Source organism: Brachionichthys hirsutus, chromosome 15, assembly GCF_040956055.1.
Source record: "Brachionichthys hirsutus isolate HB-005 chromosome 15, CSIRO-AGI_Bhir_v1, whole genome shotgun sequence".
Classification (NCBI taxonomy): Eukaryota; Metazoa; Chordata; class Actinopteri; order Lophiiformes; family Brachionichthyidae; genus Brachionichthys; species Brachionichthys hirsutus.
In genome coordinates this window covers 1,237,203-1,260,130 of record NC_090911.1, presented here as the reverse complement: position 1 = coordinate 1,260,130, position 22,928 = coordinate 1,237,203, and the positions used below count along the sequence as shown (strand labels likewise).

The 22,928-nt window shown below is 45.1% G+C and overlaps 1 protein-coding gene across 1 annotated transcript in view; it reads left to right on the top strand.

Moving 5' to 3' along the window:
• ak5 (adenylate kinase 5) overlaps positions 1-22,269 on the top strand; it is a 33,397-nt gene extending 11,128 nt beyond the window's left edge. The window contains exons 6-14 of the mRNA XM_068749188.1: positions 5,204-5,395; positions 10,270-10,360; positions 12,260-12,333; positions 15,092-15,128; positions 15,720-15,764; positions 18,185-18,348; positions 20,828-20,944; positions 21,169-21,306; positions 22,170-22,269. Of these exons, the coding sequence (XP_068605289.1) occupies positions 5,204-5,395; positions 10,270-10,360; positions 12,260-12,333; positions 15,092-15,128; positions 15,720-15,764; positions 18,185-18,348; positions 20,828-20,944; positions 21,169-21,306; positions 22,170-22,235 (924 nt within the window). The 3' untranslated portion in view covers positions 22,236-22,269. The remainder of the gene's footprint in view (positions 1-5,203; positions 5,396-10,269; positions 10,361-12,259; positions 12,334-15,091; positions 15,129-15,719; positions 15,765-18,184; positions 18,349-20,827; positions 20,945-21,168; positions 21,307-22,169) is intronic.
• The last annotated feature ends 659 nt before the right edge of the window (positions 22,270-22,928 follow it).

Here is a 22,928-nt window from a genome sequence, read left to right as displayed (position 1 = left end):
ACAGATGGTCGTCCCCTATGAGCCTTAGGTTCTGTCCAAGGTTTCTGCCTGTTAATAGGAAGTTTGGCCTCCGTTGCCAAAGTTCTTGCTCTTGTGGGTCAAGTTGGGTTCTGTCTTTCCCTGCTACTCCTGTAAAGTGCCTTGAGATGACTTCCTGTTGTGATCTGGTGCGAGATAAATAACTTTGAATTGAATTGAATTGATAACACACAGCATTAGAGCTGTGGGCTCTCGTGGGGTAAAACCAGATGGGCTCTTCTATGGAGGTAGCATTTGGCAAACGATGTGATGGCGCTGTGTCTCGTCATCTCTCCGGCCCACACATGTAAATCGCCAGCGTCCATCTGCTCCTGCCGGTTACTGTACATGAGCAAATGGCAAATGCAATCTCGGTCTCTCCTGTTGTGTGTCTGATTGCAAATTTCACATCAGTTGCTGATTGTGCAGCTAATGAACACACACAAGCAAAGGGGAAACATTTGTTTTACACACACACACACGTTAATGACACACACATGCAAATATGATCTAAACACACAACTGTGCACGGAAGCACAGATCACACCTTCCGGTGCAGAGTTGGCGCCTGCACTGCATGCATTAATAATATTATACATGCATAATACGTGAGCCTAACATGGACACTGCAGGCAGTGAGACGCAACATTGAAACATGTTTTTGGCTGGCTCTGAGGACAAACACAACAGGAAGTGACAAACTCACCAACAGCCAATTCCACGCTGACGGAGCCTGGAATTAAACGATGCTCTCATCTCATAATTTACCTTTTATAGCCGATACATTAGACTCAGAGAAATATCCACTGTCTCTATTTTGTTTAACCTGTTCCTTTAAAGAGCTGCTAAACGGGTTGATGACGGCCTGCAGAGAGGCTGCAGGGTCAGACAAGGACCGAAGGAAGTTCACGGTAGATCAAGCCGTGGAGATAACACGCGTGTTCAGAGCTGTGTCCCAGCGACGGGCGCTGATGACATCTCAGCCCGTCGGCACAGATGCTGCAGCCTGGGAACGACCACAGAGCGCACTGTTGATGAAGCAGGCTTTTGTGCAGCTCTCACAAGCAAGATGCTGAAACTTTGCATTATCATGGACTCTAAAGGTACTGCAGGTTTAGTTTCTAGCTCAAGTATTTCACAAGATGATTCTTTTACCACACTCCTCCGAGCCAGCATCAGTTATCACTGAGCAATGAGCCTAACGAGAAGCCTTGGATGATGAAGACATGGTCCGTGCCGGTTCATCGCTCAGGCTGAGTGTTATTGGTAGACGGGGTCATGGTGTAGGATGGGATGCCCTGCTGATGCTACATGGATTTTAAAATGGTTAGCCATCAGAAAGTATCAGGAGCTCATCAGTTTTGCGTGGATACGCTGTTTTGTCGTTTGTTGTATTTTTATACTTCACAAAACTGGAGCATGAGCCTGGAGGCTGCCTGTTTGTCCCAGCGTAAAGACACGGCACTGATAACACATCACGTCACGTTATTTGAGTCAAAGTGGAAGACTTCACCTGCCAAGTTGTGATTTCATGGTGTGTTGCTCTCATCAGGTGATTAAGATATATAGCAGCTACAATTATATATGTATATATATACAGGTATATAAAAAGGATGGTCATTACTGTTGAGCCGGTACTACGCAGTGGCGGTGGGGTCGGACTGCTTCTTGGCCTGGTGCAGTGACTTCAAGTCAAGGCATTGGTCCTAAAGAGGGTAGGAAATCAGCTTGAGGCTTGTCGACTGGTGAACGTCTGCCAGAAAAAAGCAGCTGAGCTGGGAAACATATCAAATCGACGGAAGCACCAAACTGAACTTCACTCCAATTGAAACGGATTTGTTGGCAGGATGACCCAGTTTAACGCTTCAGGGAAGGTATCGCACCAATGACTAGCATCAGCAGTAAATATGTGCAGTCGATTTTACTCGTTTGTCTCATTTTCAGGAAAAAGATTGATTTGTGGTGCAAAAGACGTCTCTTCAACTTTGCGCAGGCCAGAAGTCCAAATATTTTGGGGGGGGGGAGACTTTTAAACGTGATGAACTTCTTACCCGGTGGTCAAAATGACTTTTAAACAGCGCTGCTTGATCCATCATATTCAGAAAAGTTCATCATTCCCTATCACACTTTTATCTGCGGCAGCAAGCGACTGATCCTCGGGAGCTTTCCGATCCGTTTCCTCTTCCCGTCGTGCTGCTGCTGCTGCTTTGCCCTTTACAGTCGCCCTTTCTGTCTCCTCTGGGCCGCCGTCCTTTTGACGGTTTCCCATAGAGACTGTATCCTTCATCGTCCCCCTGCAGCTGTTTACCTGCTCTCAGTCTTTCTGTTCATCCCTGCCAATCAACCTGTATGGGCGTTGAACTCACTTAAACTCACACGTGCGCTGAGGCTTGAGCTTTGACTTTAATAACTGTAATATGCACTGATGCACGATGTGTGTGTGTGTGTGTGTGTGTGTGTGTGTCGTGCTGATTGCGCTCGTTACTGCGGCTTTCTGTAACTTCTACAAAGAAGAGCGCTGTGTTGGCGGCGCGACAGATTGCTGCGGCCCGACGCTCGCTCATCGTACAGGTTTCGTTATTCTTATGACTGAATTAAGTATTAATGCATTAATGCATTAAATGACTGACGATAAAAGCATTCCACCTCTGTCTGGGGTCAGTTTTAGGCCCCCTGCGTTTTACGTTTCTACTTTGTACTTACTTCCTCTATGTCCCATTTTTGGGTACGCATGGAATCTCCTTCCATTGTTTATGCTGACGACAGTCAGGTTTATGTGGCACGCAAGAAAAGCAATGCTTCCTCGCTGAAACAGGCATAATAAATAGTTGTCAGAATAAACTCAAAGAAGTTTAGTGTCTGTTAGTCGGATGGGAAAGCTGGTTGATTGTATTTTAGATCAATCAGCTGCTTGATTGATTTTTATTCACTGGAGAATGAACTGGTCGTGTTCTTTGGGTCTCTTCACTGGCGATTGGTCTCCAGCTTTAGCTATAATCGACTGGATGAAACCTTTCACTCCCAAACCCTGGCCGAAAAGCCAGCTACTTTCAGAAGCCCTGCTTTCAGTTGCATACGAGAGATCCAGTGTTTTATCATCTCTGGTTGTACAGGACGTAATCCATTGTTATTGACTGCACTTTGAACAGATGGAAGATTTTTTATTGCCACACCAAGGGCAGTGCAAATATGCAGTATTTAAAAAAAAAGGCTAAACCTGCTTAGACTCGGTAAGCGACTCCAATTTTGCCTCAGGAAGTGGAATCTCTTGCAACAAATAATCGGAATGAAATGTTCCCCTTCAGCTCTGAGCTCGGCTGACAGCTAGACATTTCCCATCATGCCCTGGGGTTTTGCACTGGAGTGGAGAGCAAATGCAGCGTTTCTTCTTTTTTTCCCCATCTTTGATCAGGTGCATTTTGCAGAACCCCGCTAAGCGCTGTCATCTTTGGAATCAGGTCAGCGTCTGCTGCTCATGTGCTGCTTTTCTGACTGTCCATGTGTTTGATGGAGATGGGGCGATGGAGCCAACGACGGCGCCGCTGGCATTGAAGCAGACGCTGTGTGATGGGAAAGTCATGCATCACTGGAGCTCTTCGAACAATAAGAAATGACACATACTAATAGCTTTCTGATATGACTGCTACTCCGCATGGATAGCAGCATCTAAAGTGAAGCTTGGATTTTGAGTGGCTCCTTAATGAATAAAAAGGGAGCGTTATTTTTGGCTCTGGGAGGCAGCCATGTCGTCTCTGGAGTGTTCCTCGTGTCACGTTCATCTGACAAAGAGACGCGGTGAATTCTAACAAACCACCCTTTATGCTTTTCCATTCAGCAGAGGTTAGTTAGTCCTTTCTGCTCGCCGGGGGTTGACGGCGAAGCCCGAGAGACGATGCAGGGACAAGTCTTACACAACTATATTCTTCATCTTCGGTCATGTGCTTCTTTGAATCATTGGGCCTTTTGAAATGAGTTCGCTGGTTACCATTTAGAAAAAAGATCAATTTGCAGACTTTCTTTCATGCATGTCAGTAAAAAGCAGGCAGTACGGTGGTGCAGTGGTCAGCGCTGTTGTATGTATGCAAATACAAGAGAGCCGCTTTCACCGTGCTAATAAAAGGTCCGAAAGGACCCGGTTGGAGGGTCTTTGGTTGCAGCTGCTGGGCGAGCAGAGTCCCTCCCAACTGGTAAAGTATCGAAGTTTGTCTGCCTGATTCATTTTGTGTGCGTTTAATTATTTCTTACACAGGGTGTCAGGGAATTACCCCGACACCCCCCCCCCCCCCCCCCACCCCTGTCCTACATACGGGCGCCAGTTGATTTGTACGGCTTTAATGAGTTCTGAGTACGGGCTTGACAGGTATGTGATGATGCTCCTAAAAGGAGGCTCGGATTGTTCACAAGGTGGGACAGACATGGTCATGAGCCCAGTCGGGGGGGGGGGGGGGGGTGGGACCGCACGTCCCACGAAACAACCCTGTCAAAAGGGTAAATGAGGAGGATGACAGCGGTCAGGTATTACCAAGAGGGTATTTGAGACAGAACGCCCCCCCCCCCCCCCCTGTCGTTTGAGTGGGGTTGCTTTGCTCAGTGCTGCATGTCGTGGATCCTTCAGCAGCTAAATGGACAGACATTCAGCTCAGTCGTCAGTAAACTAAACAAGCGCTGAGACCCTGATTAGCAGGCCGATGATACCAAACACATCTCTAAATGAGTGCCAGAACCAGACAGCTAACCGAAGCAGCTTCAAGCTACGTACCGGTCCTCGTTGCTTTTTAAAGGGCTTTAAAAACACAAATCTCAGAGCGGGAAATATTCACTGCATGCAGTAATGGTGCAAAGAATATCCATCTGTGCAGCGTCTCTTATCCCTTCATTTGACCCATAATGCCACCTGGATTAAAGTTGTCTTTGTTTTGGCTATTTTATTTGTTTCAGTCTTAAATCTTTGCCGTAGTATTTCAGTCCAGTGAATTTTCGGAGTGAGAATCTCGTCGGCTCTCAGTCGTAAATCCCAGACCCTTCTTTTTTGTGTGTCAATGGTGGCTTTGGGTTTGTGACCTGTGTCGGTTCACTTCCCGAGCATGTGCTCTACAGCTCTGAGACTGGGGTTCCCTCAGGGGTCCCTCTGTGAGCAGCGCACCACCAGTTTCATTTCACACCCTGTACGTTCTCTCCGGGGTAGATCTGCACCCCTGACCTGGTGGTGTTCCTGGCCTGCACCAGCCACCGTCTGAAGGAGCGGCTGCAGAAGCGCGCTGAGCAGCAGGGGCGGCCTGACGACAACCCCAAGGCCATCGACCGGCGCCTGACCAACTTCAAACAAAACACCATTCCTCTGGTCAAGTACTTCCAGGAGAGGGGCCTCATCGTTACGGTGAGTCACTTTGAGTTCCATACTGATGGTAACCCGATCTCCATGATCATATTCATGTTGATTGATTGATTGATTGATTCTGTAGTACACGATTTTGCCAGCAGTAAAGGTTTATTCCTGCCACATCACCAAGCTCGATGCAACAGCCAGACGAACCAAAGCGATCGATCACTGAAAATCTTATTTACCCTCACTGAGTCTTTTTATTTTATTTAGTCCCAGTGTAGGATCTGTCTCTACATCGTTAACCGGACAGAGAAGCTGCGTTTGCTGATAAGATTGTGGCTGATTAAATATACATCAAGCATATCGAACCATTCTGTTTGGTTTCATGCAGGTGTGGGGCTTCAGGGTAACTCGTGATCCTTTCTGACACACACGCACACACACACACACACACACACACACACAGCTGGAGGAGTCGACAGAGGCTGCTAATTGTTTTGAGAGCTGGTGTGCATAGGATAGGAGACCGGCTGTTAATTAGAGCCGCTGGGATGTTGATTAGATTGTCTGTTCTGCAGCAGACGGGCACTGAGCTACTGCTGGAAGGCATGAGGCCGATTCAGCCAATAGGAATGATCTGCCCACTCTTCTGTGGGCCTCGGTGCGGCGGCGTCTTTCTTGCAGAGGGACCGTTAAATAATTGTCATGCTGTGAGGAAGACGTGCTTTTCAATAGCTGTGTGGGTTCTCTGGATAATAATCAATGCTTATTGAACTGGAGGAAAGTATCAGGTGTGCTCTGTGATTGGAGAGTGTCAGCGAGGATCTACAAGGCAGTGGTGAGGACAGCCATGATGGACGGCTTAGAGACAGTGGTGAGGACAGCCATGATGGACGGCTTAGAGACAGTGGTGAGGACAGACATGATGGACGGCTTAGAGACAGTGGTGAGGACAGCCAAGATGGACGGCTGAGAGACAGTGGTGAGGACAGCCATGATGGACGGCTTAGAGACAGTGGTGAGGACAGCCATGATGGACGGCTTAGAGACAGTGGTGAGGACAGACATGATGGACGGCTTAGAGACAGTGTCTCTGAGGAACAGACAGGAGGCGGAGCTAGAAGTGGAGGAGATGAAGATGCTGAGGTTCTCCTTGGGAGTGACCAGGTTGGACAGGATAGGATAGAATAGAATAGAATAGAATAGAAAGCCTTTATTGTCCTTGCATAGTGGCTACACAATGAGATTAGGAGCGCCGCCCCGTCTGGTGTCTAATAACATAAAACTCAAGTAATACTGACTAAAACAACACAAATTTAAAGTGATAAACGGTGCATGCAGAGAGATTGTCCAGTACTTTGCATATAGTAGTAGTATGCATTAGTTACTGCACATAGTGAGTAGTTGTCCTGTTTAGTCCTGGTTGCTGTTCAGAGCTCTGATGGCTCTCAGGATAAAAAATGTCCCTGAGTCTGTTGGTCCTGCTCTTGTGCAACCTGTAGCGCCATCCTGAGGGCAACAGGTTGAACAAGTTGTTTCCCCGGGGGGGGGGGGTCTCTGACAATGTTTGTAGCTCTGCTGAGGTAGTGAGAACCGGCGATACAATCCAGGGGGGGCAGAGAGCAGCCGGTGGGGGGGGCTGATGAGGTGTGACCGGTCTGTCGGCATCAAAGCGGGCAAAGAAATGATTTTATTCCTCTGCCAGCGAGGCGTCCCCGTTCAGTCACCTGGTTGCTGTTCTTGTAGTCGGTTGTGTGTCTCGTCTCCGTCCCTCCCTTTCCTTTTATAATGGAGTAATCCATGCATTACGACACCTTTAATACCGGGGGGGGGACGCCGCGTTCCTCCTCTCGTGATCGTCACTGGGTCGCTCTTCCTGGGAATGCTCCCATTAGCAGGTTGTCTCTGCCCTTAAACCTGATGGTGGATGGTCAGAAAGCTCTGAAGAACCCTTCAAAGGTATCTGAACACTCGGGGCGCTTTGAAGAGGGGAGAGTTTTTCTGTCTAATTATTGTGGAAGCTGCTCGGGCGGCTTCATCCAGGCATTTCTCATTCTATTTCAGTGGAACGAACATTTATGAATTATGAACTGACAAGCAGAGAAACATCTGCTGAGACGAAGCCACAATGAAACAGGATCGATGCTGTGATTCCTGAAATGAGACGGGAAAGGGAGCCACTGGTGGAAAATCCAGAGCAGATTAACCCTGCGGTTCATTGAAAGATGAGCCCATACAGCTGAGTAAAGGATTATTAGTCATAACCCCCCCCCCCAGGCCCATTGTGTTAATGCTTCAGTGATTTTCTGTCTGTTTGGAGTTGATGCCTGATTTGTCCATGTGTGCCGTCTAACATTGAGCAGCATCACTAATTCTTATTACATCAGGTTTAATATGGCACTCGTGGAAAAAGTAGTAATTCATCTTGTGTGGGATTATGGGATTATATCTTGTTTTGTTTCGTTTATTAATGAACTATAGAGACATGCATGTGAACCTTCAGCTTCCTTCATATTTTCCTTTATGCTCAGCTTCATCTTATTCTACTGATTTGCGTTTTGTCTCACACCTTCAGCTGAACCAGCAACTATCGTCTCAATGGAGCACCGGAATAATACTCGACACAAGTAATCCCTTGTTTTCTGGTGAATTAAAAAATGCACTTAAATTGTTTCTAATTTCAGTTTGGACTGAGCACAAAAAACAGGCTTAAAGTTGAGATTAGCCTCAAATTGGAGTTGCTCCTTAGTAATGGTCCCAGAAGTGCAGCTCGGTAGTTTCTCTACTAATGAATGTAATATCCTCTGAGGTGTAATTGAAGACTTTAAATTTGTCCTTTCAGTTTAAGAGCCTGCGAGAACGCAGGAAGAAGCAGCGGAGAATTCGCCGCTGCTCGCCACGCCACTTCATCCTAAATCAAAGTGTGTTGATTTTCATTCATGTGTTCCATTTCTGTCATTGTTGAAGCTTTTGGCTCACTGATGCTGAGCATTATAATTCTCCTCCTCTTCATCTGGAATATGATAACGAGGTTTTGTATTTTAAAAAAAATATTTTTGAGTGAAGGTGTGTGTTTTCATGTCGGATGCAGACACACACACGCACACACACACACACACACACCTACGCTACGAAGCTATGCAGGATAGCGATAGAGCAGCGGGATAGAGATAACGGTCTATTTTTGCATCCTGTCACTGCAGGAAAAAGGAATAGTGTAATTAAATATTCCGCTCCAGCTCCCTTCCCACATGCTGTTAGATGCGCCTGTAGATAAAAACAAACATATCCTACGCTGTCTTTCTTGTTGTCCTGCTTTTCCAGGGACGGTTATTATTTATTTTATTACCTCTGGAACACAAATCAGATCCGAGCAAATTAAGGAGGAGACTAAATCGCCGCCAATGAATGTCTGTTTCATCCGTCCTCCTCAAGGAGTCACAGCATGAAGTCTTAAGTTTTACCTAATCTAAAAATAATGATATGTTTGTTTGTTGTGATGCACCGGGGGGGGCTTTCAGACTCCTTGTCATAGTCATTATTGATGCTATTCCAGTGAGAAAACCAAACAGGTTCCTCGTCCAGGATTCATCTGCCTCCTGTCATCTACAAATAGAGATCGTGGATCAGCTCCCCCCCCCATTCTGACACAAATCGTGTACTTCTGTCCGGTTACACCCGTCGTTCATATTAATTAACAGCATTTACTGCTCAATTTAAATATTGAGGATTTTTGTGTTGTATGATTAGAAATACGCTTTTTTTTTTAAATGCTCTGAAACACACTGAGCTCAGGAGCTAAACAGGAAATGCGATTTTCAGGTGTCTGTACTGTACAACTTCTGCCTCTCGGTCTTGTTTTTCCATCATCTGGACTATGTTGACGTGATTTCATTGATTCTGAGTGAAAAACATTTGGAAAATATGAATTGTTAGCCTAGCATGAATCATTTTTTGGACCATTGCACTGACATTTCCTTTTCAGAACCTTTGAACCAGGGGGGAGACAAAAATCTACTCTGTAAGATAACGAAGGTTTTTCTACTGCTTGGCAGAAAATTCAACGTTCAGCTCTTAAGCCTTTCTGCGGTACTCATTGAAATACTTTGAAATACGACTTTCGAGTGTTATTGGAGGACAAAACAAAATGTTATTCCTGCTTTTTTGAAAAAAGTTTCAATGTCATATAGAAAATCAAATTACCAAAGTTAGTCAGTTGCCTGATACAGATTTACACATCACGTCAAATGTCCTGTTTTTTTCATTTGTTATTTTTTACATTTAATTATGTTGATTAAATCATAAAGACAACAGCAATGAGCTGAAAACCGAGAACAGCCTTGTGAAGCAGGGATACGTTACATCACGCGCTGAGCGGGTTTTATTGTGGAGCCTCAGTTTGATCCCTGGTCTGCAGGTGGCTTCGTGGGCTGGAGGGGCTTTCCCACACAGCAGGTTGTTACCATGGAAACTCCAGGAAGAAGCTGGTTGTTAGTTGTCGTTGCTGCCATCGTTAACTCCAATCAATTCATTGATGAGTGATGTCGGATCAATAGTCTGTGGTTCATCCATTCTAATTCATGCACAAGGTTGGCTTTGCGCTTCCCGAGAGCTGATTGGAGAGGAGGAGAAATCGGCTGCAATCAGCTTCCATTTCTTTCCCGATCTGTTTGTGAATTCCGCATGTGCAGCAGAAGATGAATAATGTAGGAGCAGCTGAGGCCAAAGGGAGGCGAGCGAATCCGCTGCTATTAAAGATTCCTGTGTGTGGTGAATCCTAAATAACCGCAGGAGGTCGTTCCCGGCAGCGTCCCGGTTCATCTCATGATGATGATGATGATGATGAAGGGGCTGAGCATGCCCCCCCCCCCCCGTGTCGGTGAGGTGTTACATGCATGATTGAGCGACTCTTGGGTCTGTGCTTTCAGTTGGATGCTGATCGAGATGAAGAGGAGGTCTTCTGTGACATTAGCATGACTCTGGACAACAAGCTGCTTCCATCCCAAGAGCCTGCAGCCGGTAAGATGGGGGGGGGGTCAAATATAAATCTGGTGCTACTGCATGAGATGGCAATATTTAGCAGACTTTCATGATGCAGAGAAACATTTGTTCCATCTTACAATTTACTCTTCGCCACTGCAAAAATGTCACAGCCAATCAGAACTGGCTGAGCAATCCAGACAGCAACGCTTTTTATTTTATTTTATTATTTTACTTGATACTTTATTGATATGCAACTGAACTAAAACTCTGTTGCTTTACTTGAAGGAAGTTTAAAACTGTTTTTAGGTATTTAATGAAACCAGGACTAAATATTTTGGGTGTTTACAGACAATAACACTTATAATATGCTAACATGCACATTGTTATTGCTGTTACTAAGGCGGTTCTGCATCCGGAGTATTTCCTTTTCATTCCCATAGTTTAACACTGTTGCAGCGCTAAACTTTGACTTGTCACAGAGTACTTTGTAGTACTTCGTATTGCAATTCATACAACAACTACTCCCTTTACTCAAGGGGTATGATCTGAGTACTTCTTGTACCGGTCTCTGAGGTTTATTAAGCTCAGATAATAGCGAATGCTTACTGCTCTGTTTGTGTCTGATGTGAGAGGAGGCCGTCTTTACTCTCGGCCAAATAACGCAGAAAGATGGAAGCATTATTTTTAGTGCTACTGATAAATGTGTTCAGTGTCAAAAGACCCACACACGCAGGCGAGGAGAAAATCAAAAGCGTCGCCCACGAGCGCACTGCTTACCACAGGGGTTGGCATAGCAACCAGTGAAACGGGGTTAGACATGCTTTGTGAGAAATGGTAAAATAATAAGGTCTTTAATCCGTCAGATAGCATTAACTGATTCAAGTGAAACCTGATCCTGGACTGACGAGCGTTGCTTAAAGTCTTATCAGAATCAGAATACTTTAATAATCCCATCGGGAAATTCTATTGATATAAAATCTAACACTGTTTCCTCACTTTAAGCACATGCGCTAAGAATCCTTTCAACCAAGAGACTATGTTCACTCTGCCTGACAGAAATCACTGTAATGTATTTATTTAACTAACCTTTAATTAACCAGGTAAGTTTATTGAGGATGAATTCTCTTTGGCAATCGACGCACGTCGTGAATGGTGAGGAGGACACAGATTTTAAAAACAAAATTGACAGCAGCCATCTGTCTGCAATCCTTCAAAGCTGTATCCTTGCAGAATCCAACCCAGATCTCTGGCGTGCGAAACATCAAATCTGCCGAGGGGAAGCGTTAGTCACGACCCGTTTCCTTTCAGCAAAAGAGCGAAGATGCTTATCTGTTAGAATCTGTCAGAGCATCGCCCTCAGCAGTTTTCTGACAACAGCAAGTTCAAGTTGTGTTCCTGTCCAAGTTCTTGTGAGCTGTGGCGATTTTATTTTCATTGTGTTGGTCAGATATAACGTGAACGTGTGTTTCCGTCCACAGGTGTGAGACATTTAGAGCTTCCACTTATGAGACGAGACATTTTCTGATCGGGTTGTCGTTTGTGCTTTCTATGAGCTGTGATTTAAAAAAAAGTATTTTAATTGTTAATACAGTAATACCTCGACATAACTACAATTGCTGTCTATGTACCCCCCCCCCCCCCCCCCCCCAGCGCACTGCTCACCGCTGTTATCGTCTGTCTCAAAATGAATCTCATAATAAAAGCACATTTTATACTACAGTAATACTGTTTATCATTCATTATATCATTGTGTGTGTATCAATATTGCAATTAAAAGGTTTCCTCCATTATCAGCTTTGATTTGAGTGTTTTTAGACGCCGGAACGGATTCAGTTGTTTTCAGTTATTTCATAACGAGTTACGAGCTCGGTCCAGGAGCGAATTATTCCTGGTATTCTCAGTAATCCTGAGTTGTTTGCTGCTTCTTGTGTTCAGGTCCCAGTGAGTTGGATCTCAGTCTGACGGGTGAAACCAGCAGCCTGGCGGATGTCGCATGCAAGGGTGACGAGGTGAGATTTGTTTTTGGCGTATTGAATTTTTATTTTACTATAGGCCAGTGCTTCTCAGTTATTTTCTGACCCCCCCCTAGGGGGTCGCGCCCCACTATTTGAGAACCACTGCTCTAGGCTGACGTGTGACTAAAGGTTTTCTGAAACAAGAAATGAATCAATAGAGTTGCAAATAAACTTAAAGCTTAGAGCATAAAGCTTTGCAATCCGTACAGAGGAGCACCTCTACCCTCAGACCCTCAACCGAGTCAGGAAAAACTCCCGAGAATCCCAGAAGAACGATCCATGAATACACAACAACAACAAATAATGTTTTGCATTTTTAATCAGTGTATCGTTGATCTGCTCCTGTCTTTGGAATACTCCTGAATGAATGAATGAATCCCGACGGCATGCACTCCGTCACCCAAACCTGGTGGCTGGGCTAAATGTCAGACGCCCCCCCCTACCTATCGCCTACAGATAGTACAGATATTTTTGTGTTTGAATCTTCCTGCCTTTCTATCGTCCCGTGTGTTTCCTCTAACAGTCACTCTGTATACGTTCTGTGTACTCATGAATCGTTCTGTGTACTCATGAATCGTTCTGTGTACTCATGAATCGTTCTGTGTAGTCATGAATTGTTCTGTATATTCATGAATCGTTCTGTGTATTCATGAATCGTTCTGTGTACTCATGAATCGTTCTGTATACTCATGAATCGTTCTGTGTACTCATGAATCGTTCTGTGTATTCATGAGTACTGCTGTGTATTCATGAGTACTTCTGTGTATTCATAAATCGTTCTGTGTATTCATGAATCCTGCTGTGTTCACGTATTTAAGTTTTGTTTATTTTGCAGTATGCAGTATTGTTCAGTTGTATAATGTGAAATATTCAGAGGCATATATAATGTTGTTGGTGCGTTGTCAGTGGTCAAATGAGTAAGGCTCATGCAGGCGTTTAGGGGGGCAGCTTTAGGGGTCCTTAGAGTACGCGGGTGGATGTGTAGAGGAGAATGAGGAGACAGAGCCGCTGCATGACGCAGCCACGTCGAGCGCCGCACCGTAGTTTTATATTTACAAAGAGCTGGATGGATAAGTGCGCAACAATAGTATAAGTCCAAAGTAGCATGTATTTACTTTATTAATGTACAAGTATCTCAAATGATGCAGTAAACATCATGTAATGGTGCCTTTTTACCAATGTCACCCACCCATCATCATCCAGATCCAGTCAGAGCCAAAGTAAAAGCGTCTCTATTAATATTATGCAAATGAACCAGAAACCAGTGAGAGATGTGTGTGTGTGTGGGGGGGGGGGGGCTGGAGCCTATGTCCCGCTGACTTTGGCTGAGTTTATCACAGGGCTGCACACAAGCAGTCACACGCACACTCATGTCGTGTTCTGGTCAATCGGTAGTAATCAATAGACCTGCAGCATATCGCGTACTATGGCGAAGGAAGGAAGGTCCTGAGGTTTGAATAAAACCGGTGGCGTGAATGAGGCCGTTCATCCGTTGCATTAAGAACAGAGTGATTTTAAACTGGGACTCGGTTCATCTTCATCTCAAGGACTGAATTGCTGGCTTGTGATTTGGGCCGATTGTTTCGGGCCGTTCTTTTTGTGCACGACAAACATGCAGCTTCCCAGAATTCAAGGAAACGTCCTTTCTGTGTCGTTCCTCCACCACATGGTAGCAACGTGCACGGTGCTTTCAGTCATCTGTCTGTCTGTCTGTCTGTCGCATTGATGAGCCACGTGAAACCTGACCCTCGCAGCATGAAGGTCTTTGATCCACGGGGGGGGGGACGTCTTTGGGTCAGAACCCTAAAGACTGCGTGTTTCCTACGTTCTCGTGACCTTGCTTTAGGTCAGCCGTTAAAATGATGCATTAGTTCAACTTACTGCGACGAACTGGCGGCTTGTCCAGGGTGTGTCCCGCCTCTCGTCCAACAACACCCGCGGCCCGGATTCACATAAAGCAGGCAGGAAAAGAATTCAGCTCTCACTGAGCTGCACGCCGTTGGTCACCTGACAGCAAACAACATTGGGTGGTACAAGATGATACAAATATATATATAATAACATATCGTGTGTATTTTAAGGTCTGTTATTTCCCATCAAATATTGAGAGTGATCCGGACACCCATCAGGATACAAAACAATAATCCTGATTTTCTCATTTCCTTATAATCGAGGCTTTTAGTATTTTTTTTATTATCTAGTAACCATTTTTGAAGAGTTTCGAGTTTCATTTCTTTCACATTGGCCGCATGGAGCTGCTATCAGTGAGGTGGGATCTGCTTCATGTGTGACGGTTCACTCGAATAGAAGAGACCGATTATCCGCAGGGGGGCTGGGCGCACCCTGCGGGGCGGGGTGAGAAGCTCGGAGGAGAGGAGAGGAGGAGTCAGCTTCCCTGGGTTCCGGGCTTGTCCCGCTGGGACCTCGGGAAAGACCCAGGACACGCTGGAGAGACTATGCCTCTCTGCAGGCCTGGGAACGCCTCGGGATCCCCCCCAAGAGCCGGAGGAGGTGGGGGGGGGGAGGTCTGGAAACCCCTGCTGAGACTGTTGCCTCCACGACTCGGCCCCGGATAAGTGGTGGAAGATGGATGGATGGATGGATGATTATCTGTCTGTTCTTTTTGCACCCTGTCTAAGTTCTTCACGTATGTTTGATTTTGCTACCTCGCTAATGATCTAGCATTATGCTAGAGGTCCACGGCTGACACACAGCTGGAGACACAAGGCTCATCTCAAACTCTCTTTTCCAGGTTGAAGAAGCTGGAAACGCTGAAGGAACCCTGGAAGGTGAGGCGGTTCAAGGATTCATTTTTCCTTGATTGGTTGCCTATAAAGTATAAACCAACCGTTTCAGCTCTGAAACGGGGTGGAAGCTGCGTCTGTGGATTCACTGTCGCCAGTTTGACATGCTTATCTTGTCAGCTAACCGTTGCTACGCTAACATGAACCTGCAGCAGGCAGGTGAGACAGAAGGAGGAGGAGGAAAATGACACCTGCTTGATTCAAGGAAAATACGTGTTATAAATGAGTAAAAGTACGCAGCACTCAGTACTCTGAGGAATACCCCCCGCAAACGTGTTTTATATATTACGCTATGTTCATGTGAATGTTACTTTCTTTTTCTCATGTTCAACATGACATGCACATTTAAGAGTTCAATTTCTACAAAAATACATCTATAATTTTATACTGGCGGAATTTCCCACTCAAATTAGTCGGTTTTGATCAAGAATGTCAAATAGACATTTCATTAACACAAAAAAGCACCTTTCCAGTGAACCACATTTCATTGGTGCACAGCGAGAGTCACTGTGTGTGTGTGGGGGGGGGGGGGGGGATCTGTCATACATGTACAAGTCATTGTCTTTCCTCTGACAGGTTACTGCACGGAACAGAAGAAACCAAAGGTCATCTTCATGATGGGTATGCACAGACAAAACATGCACTGAAGCATGAGACAGAGCTACACACACACACACACACACACACACATCCAAAGAGAACAGCTGCAGTTTTGTTTTGTTTTACATCTGGAATAAAGAGAAACACCGATTTCATTCTTCTCCTGCGGCTTCTGTCCTTATGGAGGCTGAGGCAGTAACACTGTAAAAAATAATCATTTATCCACACGATGTAACAAGCAGCTGTCTCACTGCTCAATGTAACAAGCAGCTGTCTCGCTGAACGTAACAAGCAGCTGTCTCACTGCTCAATGTAACAAGCAGCTGTCTCACTGAATGTAACAAGCAGCTGTCTCACTGAACGTAACAAGCAGCTGTCTCACTGAATGTAACAAGCAGCTGTCTCGCTGAACGTAACAAGCAGCTGTCTCACTGAACGTAACGAGCAGCTGTCTCGCTGAACGTAACGAGCAGCTGTCTCGCTGAACGTAACGAGCAGCTGTCTCGCTGAACGTAACGAGCAGCTGTCTCGCTGAACGTAACGAGCAGCTGTCTCGCTGAATGTAACAAGCAGCTGTCTCACTGAACGTAACAAGCAGCTGTCTCACTGAACGTAACAAGCAGCTGTCTCACTGAACGTAACAAGCAGCTGTCTCGCTGAACGTAACAAGCAGCTGTCTCACTGAATGTAACAAGCAGCTGTCTCGCTGAACGTAACAAGCAGCTGTCTCACTGAGTTCTGAATGTGTGAACCTCCGCAATCTGCCTGTTGAAGGATGAGGCTGGCGTTCTTCCCTATTTAGTCTATATATTAACTCGTCTTAAAGTGGATTTTAACTAGCACAAATCAATTATGAGCAAATGCATAATTAACTAGCAGCAATGATCAGTTTATTATTTTGTGTCTTTGTGATTATTTACGGCAGCAAGATGATTTATGTGGAACTGACTGAAGATAAGCTGCAGTGAGTTGTGACGAGGAACTGGTAACCCAGGGCAACAGCGTGTTGCTCACTGATTCAGAGGACCATAACTGGCTGATTAAAAATAAAAGCAAATGCTAGAAGGATCGATTTGGAGGGAACTTTAGTAATCTCTGGGAATTCATTGATCGCAGCTTTAAAAAAAGGAAAATCACAATCTTGATCATTTAAAGGTGATGAGTCATATGAACAGTCTGCAGCGACGGTATTACCGAGAAATGACTGCGAATGGTAAAAATCATCCTTAACTGTTCCTACAATGTCGTTATTGGCCAAGTTTTTATTTCATTTTACTTCAGCCGAGCAAAAGAAAAATGTCTGGTCTCATCCATGAAGAAAAAAACCACCTTCCTCTTCATCACCGGGAGAGAAGAGGATGATTTATCGCCTGAGACGCCATCACTGAATAGTTTTGCGTTTGCTTCTGAGTTTTGATTTATCTGCTGATCAGCAGGGACATTTTGAGATGATACGATAAATGAAGCGTCTCAATTCCAGGAAGCCAGAAGCTTCCGTCTTCATGCTTATTGGCCTGCTCTGTGCTTTGCTGGAAACAAAATGTGTAGCAGGAATGAACCTGCACCTAATTTATATCTTTATCTCAAACGTTCTATAACTTACAATGAGCAGGAAATGAGACACCAAGACTCATGACTGTTTTGCACTGAGAAATCACACCTTTCAACACCTTTGAAATCTCGTCTGCTGTAAATAGCAAAAAGGTTTGTTTGTGCGGTTCAACGGCACATTTTTCATTTGTTCTTTTAACAGAGGAGTTTATGGACATTTTAATACACACAGATTTGATTGGTCGGATTTGAGGAACCCGGGGTTAAATGTGTGTCATCGTCATGGAGATGAAAATGGAGCCTGTACAGATGAATCATTTGGATGTGTAAATGTTTCACTGCCTTTAAATGGATGAGTGTGATTTCTGAAACCTTTAATACTCTAAAAACAGCCAAGACTTTTGCATTTAAGTGCATGTAAATTTGAGAGAGAGATTTCTGCCGCCGCGTTCGACCCAATGAACGGCACTAACAAGGTTTCAAGCAGCCGAGCAAGACTTCTGATAAATAGGCGAATGGAAGGGGGGGGGGGGGGCGTTTGGAGCCCCTGGTGAAATGCTTTAAATCAGCCAAAGTGTGAATATTTAAACTCTCTTCCCCAGTGGTCTCTGGGCAATCCGTGCAGCAGATGTTTGTTTCATCGCCGGGCTGGAGGCTGCTGATGCTGCAGCCGCTTCCCGTTGATGCTCAGGCAGCTTCAAGGCGGTGTAATGCATGTAATCTGCAATAACACAGCAGTGGGGGGCAAATCCACATGTGGATATTTGATTGTGAGCGTCTACAGCGTGAATCAAGGGAAACACGTGATAACAGTGAATCATGGCCAAACGACTGGCTGTCATGTCCTGTCAATACGCTGATTGATTACTTAACTCCTCGCCTCCTCTCAGGCGGACCCGCCTCGGGGAAGTCTCTGCAGTGCGAGCGGCTGGAGGAGCGGTTCGGCCTGCGGCGGGTCGCCCTGCCGGACCTGCTGTGCATCGAGCTGCAGTCTCAGGGTGAACGAGGGCGGCGGCTGCGGGACGTCCTGGAGCGAGGAGAGCAGCTGCCAGAGGTGTGTCAGTATTATGCAGTATTATGTCGTATTATGCAGTATTATGCCAAAATGGAAGGATTTAGAAGAAACTTTCACCCTTGCATCTGGTGATTAAATGTTGGTTTTCTGAAGGACATTGATCGGAGATTTTGACTTACAACTTCAGATCCATAAACCTCAGATGGATCAGGAATTTGTTTTAGAATGTCTCGACAATTTCATCACACAAAAACTACTCCAGTAGTTTTAACAACACAGCTGGGTGACTGCTGGTGTGCTAATGTGCATTAATATAATATATAAAGGTCTGCTGTAGCCACATATCTGGTCATGGGATGGACCTACGAGGTATAATGAAGACTTCTGAAGGTCTGTTAATAACCTTTATTGATTTCTACTACCTCTTGTGGGGGTTTTTATTGAATGTCAGTGTGTTAGTGTGTAACTTTCTACAATACATTTATTTCTGTCCTCCTGTAAAGCCTCCCTTTTGCCACCCCATGACTATTTCAGGCTGTCCCTGCTGGCCATCATGTCGATATCCGCAGCCCGTTACGCAGAGCTATTCTGAGATAACAGCAATCAAAGGGTTAAAAAAAAGCTGTCTAATTCACAGCACAGGTTGATCTGTCTCTCCTGTTCTCTCTCGGTCTAACTGTAGTTTTACATAAAAACAGTATGTGGTAAAAAGAGAATATATAAAGGTGTCAAATTATTTACATTTAATTCAGTTCCGCCTTCCAGGAAAATCTAAAGAACTTAATGTCGTTTCAGGGAATTTATGCAAATCAAATCTTGTGATTTATCTCGCTTTCAAACATGTGAAACTAGAACACGGTCGACTTCTTTCTGTTAGAGACTCTCAAAAAACCTGAAATGGAAGAAATGAAACTGTAATTTTTAGTTTATGACTTCACGGGAGGCATCCGCTGCTTCCGCCTCCTCTGGGAATGACTTCAGTTCCAGGGTCAGGACGGAGGTCGCTTCTCAGACGCGTTCTCTGCTCACCTTTCCTGGGCTGACCTTCAACTCACAAGCTCAAATCTCTAAAACTCATTATTCTATACATTGCACTGCAGACTTGAAACAAAACCGGCAAGTGAGGATGATTCCAGAGCAGCAATAGTGCGACGCTCTCTTCGTTTTCACCTGCAGCTCTGCTGGATGGGGTGCGTGTCAGCAGAGGCATTAGCATTTTAAATAATTGTAATACTGAATATTTCGTCGCTGCCAGGCTGAGTTTGATTATTCGGTTCTTGATTACGTGCTCAACTGGAAGGCCGTTCCTACACCGAGTTTATTTTGTAAATGTTTGGAGTCTCGTAAAGTAAATTCAAGCCCAATTCATCTGCATGTCTACAAATCAGACTGTTAATATTTCTAATATTCCTGCCAACGCTCAGCTGCCTAAGCGTCTTGGGACACATGGAGGTCATGTCCCATTTGATCACTAATGCATGTGTGAGTGCGTTACTTATGGAAAGGGATGCTGATTTGATCCCACACTGGGATTCACGAGGCTGCACCTCACCAGGTTTAATACAAAATCACATCAGGGTTAAGGGGTTGATCTGAAAGTGTGTTTTACTTTACTGTCCCGTTGCCTGGAAACAGAATGTCGTCCCTTTGCTCTTCGTCGTGAGGCTGATGGAATGTAACTAAGTACATGTACTTTTAGTTGCTTGGACTTTTTATTTTTCTCCACCATAGTTGCAAAAACAAAAGCTATTTCTCAACAACATTTTATCTATTTCATAAGTACCGGTAAGTTAATAAATGCTTTATAAATCTGTTTTGTTCATTTATCCATTGATTTGTTTGTTCTTTTATTCATCAGTTGTTCCATTTGTTCATTCAGGCTTTCTTTCTTTTTGTAACCTTTGGAGGGGCCTGAGGCTTTGTTGGGGAAAACAACAACAACAACAACGTGTGTGTGTATAAATATACGAGATAAAACTCATTAGGGACGAACATCGGTCAAATATTTATATGATTCAAGATGCATAATGATTTATATAAAAGTAAACATTCGAATAATAATATCTTTATTTACATATCATCTTGCAAAAACAATATTTAAAAAATATTTTTAATATTTTAAATATTTTTTTGCAATAAAAGGCAACAAACAATAAAACAAACGAAATAAACAAGCAATAATAGTAAAATCTTAGCACATAATCCTTTGCAGGTCGCCAGTGGAGGTTTGTAGTCACTTGTGTGTGAAAGCCTGGAGGCAGCGATTATTCCAGCTGATGCTGGAATAAAATGCAGGTCTGGAAGAAATACATTTATGGATAACTATTGGATTTTGATGAGCTGGACAGACGACAGCAGCCAGAAGGCAACGCCTTGGACTCTGGGAACATGTGACGGTCATTTATTTACTGCACCGATTCATGACGCCTCACCTATCACATTTAATTGTGCATGAATGCTAGCTGTGATTCACGCTGTAGTGACATGTTTGTGCTGCACGCGTGCTTTTGGCCTCCAGGACACGCTGCTGGAGCTGCTGTGTGACACCGTGGAGTTGTCGATGCAGCAGGGGAAAGGCCTGGTGATCTGCGGCTTCCCCCGAGACCGGAGACAGGCGGAGGAGTACGAGGCCAAGGTCAGGGCGCCGTCGTGGTCGGGGTCATGAGCAATAGAAGAAAGAGGCGGCCAAAGAAAGTTTCAATGCAGAACGTTTAGCCTAAACTCTTTTGAGTTTGAGCCATTTTTAACATTCAGTGTGAAATGTCATTAAATGAATCATTCTTATAAAAAAAAAGGAAAACGAGAATGCACAACAATTAAAAATGACACTAAAAGCAACAAACGGCCTGTGCGTGTCAGGTGGGGGGGCCCAACGCCGTGCTGCTGCTGAAGTGTTCAGCCGAAGTCATGTCCAGCCGCCTGCGTGGCCGACCCGCCCCCGCCAGCAGCAGCCAGGACGCGGCGTCTCACTATGAGGGCAAGAGTCTTCTGCACACGGTACTTTTACTTCACACACAAATGCCTGAATGATTTTGGTGCGTTTCATTTCCTAGATCCGTTTTACACGCAGCCATCTGTCCGTCAGGGTCGCGGCTCGATTCCAACCGTTCTGAACGGATAATTAACCGGAGATGTTCTCGGGCACCAAAGAATTACACCCGTTATTTGTTTCATCTAAATTTGTTACGCTTCGGCCTCCGTTCATGGGGGGTTCAGTGAAATGCACAACGGTGTGAAAATGCTTTTGATGTTGTGCTCTGCTTACGGGAAGCGCGTTTCCATGTAGTGTATTTCCAGCAGGACAATGTGACACGTGAGAGTGTCGTTATCATTAGAGACGATGAGATGAGATCCTTCATATCCTGATCATTTGCTGCTAGTTTTAAACGGAACATGGTACATTGTCCCCCTAAAGTAAACCCTGCTCCACAAGGTCACGTCTTCAACTGAAATGCAGTTATCTTTATTTTCACTGGCCCTTAAAAAAAAAAGCTTTGGATTTGTTGTCTTTGCCAAGAAGGTCATGGTCAAGGCCACCATCAAGAAATCCCACAAGCGTTACACACTATTTTTTTCTCTCCATATATTTCCTAAATCATTAGTAAATCATGAAATTAAAAAAATGGTACAAATCTTGCCCGATGATTGTGGACGATCTGCCTTCGATGCATCGTTCACGGCTTTCCGTCCCCTCTGATGATGATTTCAGAGCATTCATCATGTTGAAAGCCTCTAAAGCCAGTCACAGGAGGCGATCCGTTCCTTTGAAGCGTTTGGGTTGGGTTGGGGGCGGACAGCGCTGCAGCACATTTACCAGATGCTGATGGTTCCTGAAAGGCCTCGTTTATCTCTGTCCTCAGATTGACGCTGGAAGGTCACCAGACGAGGTGTTCGCCCAGATCTGCCAGGCGATGGAGACCGTCTGATTTCCTCCATCTCTTTCATCACCACCTCCCTCCCCTTATACATTCCCACCTACAGCACACTCTGGTATGCATGCCCCCCCCCCCCCCCCCCCCAAACAATGACACCTCTTTGCTTATGACACTGACAAAGCGCCTGGTTAGCAAATCCTGCTTCACCTGCCTGCACCGTCTCCCTCACTTCCATCAACTTGAATGCCGACGGCCAGACGGAGGCAGAGAGCTGCTGAGAATGGCGTCGCTCCCGTTCCTCCCTCCCGGGGAGCCGAGCGAGGATTCCTGCCACGCTAAAGAGAGATGCCGGTGCACGGCCGCGCTCACGCACAGCGTCGCGCTCTATATTGTGACAAGCATGCAATTACAATCACGCTTAGCTGGCTTTTGTGCATTAAATATAAAGAAAAAGGTGAAACAATAATGCATTATTATGTTTCCAAGCTCATCGTACAGGTACTTGTGTCGGGTTTTGAACGTTCAATAAAGCCGGTCCATTTGCTAAATGGAGGACGTCTGAGCTCTGGTGTTTGATGTGTGTGTGTGTGTGTGTGCGTGTGTGTGTGTGTGTGTGTGAGGCCGGGAAATCGGCTGATCTGAGAGCCCCCTCTGCTGGGGAGATCTGAGCAAAAGGTGTTACAAAGAAGTGAGACTGATTAAAATAACGTCAGCAACACGGCCTTAAAGTGTAGCTCGGGATGT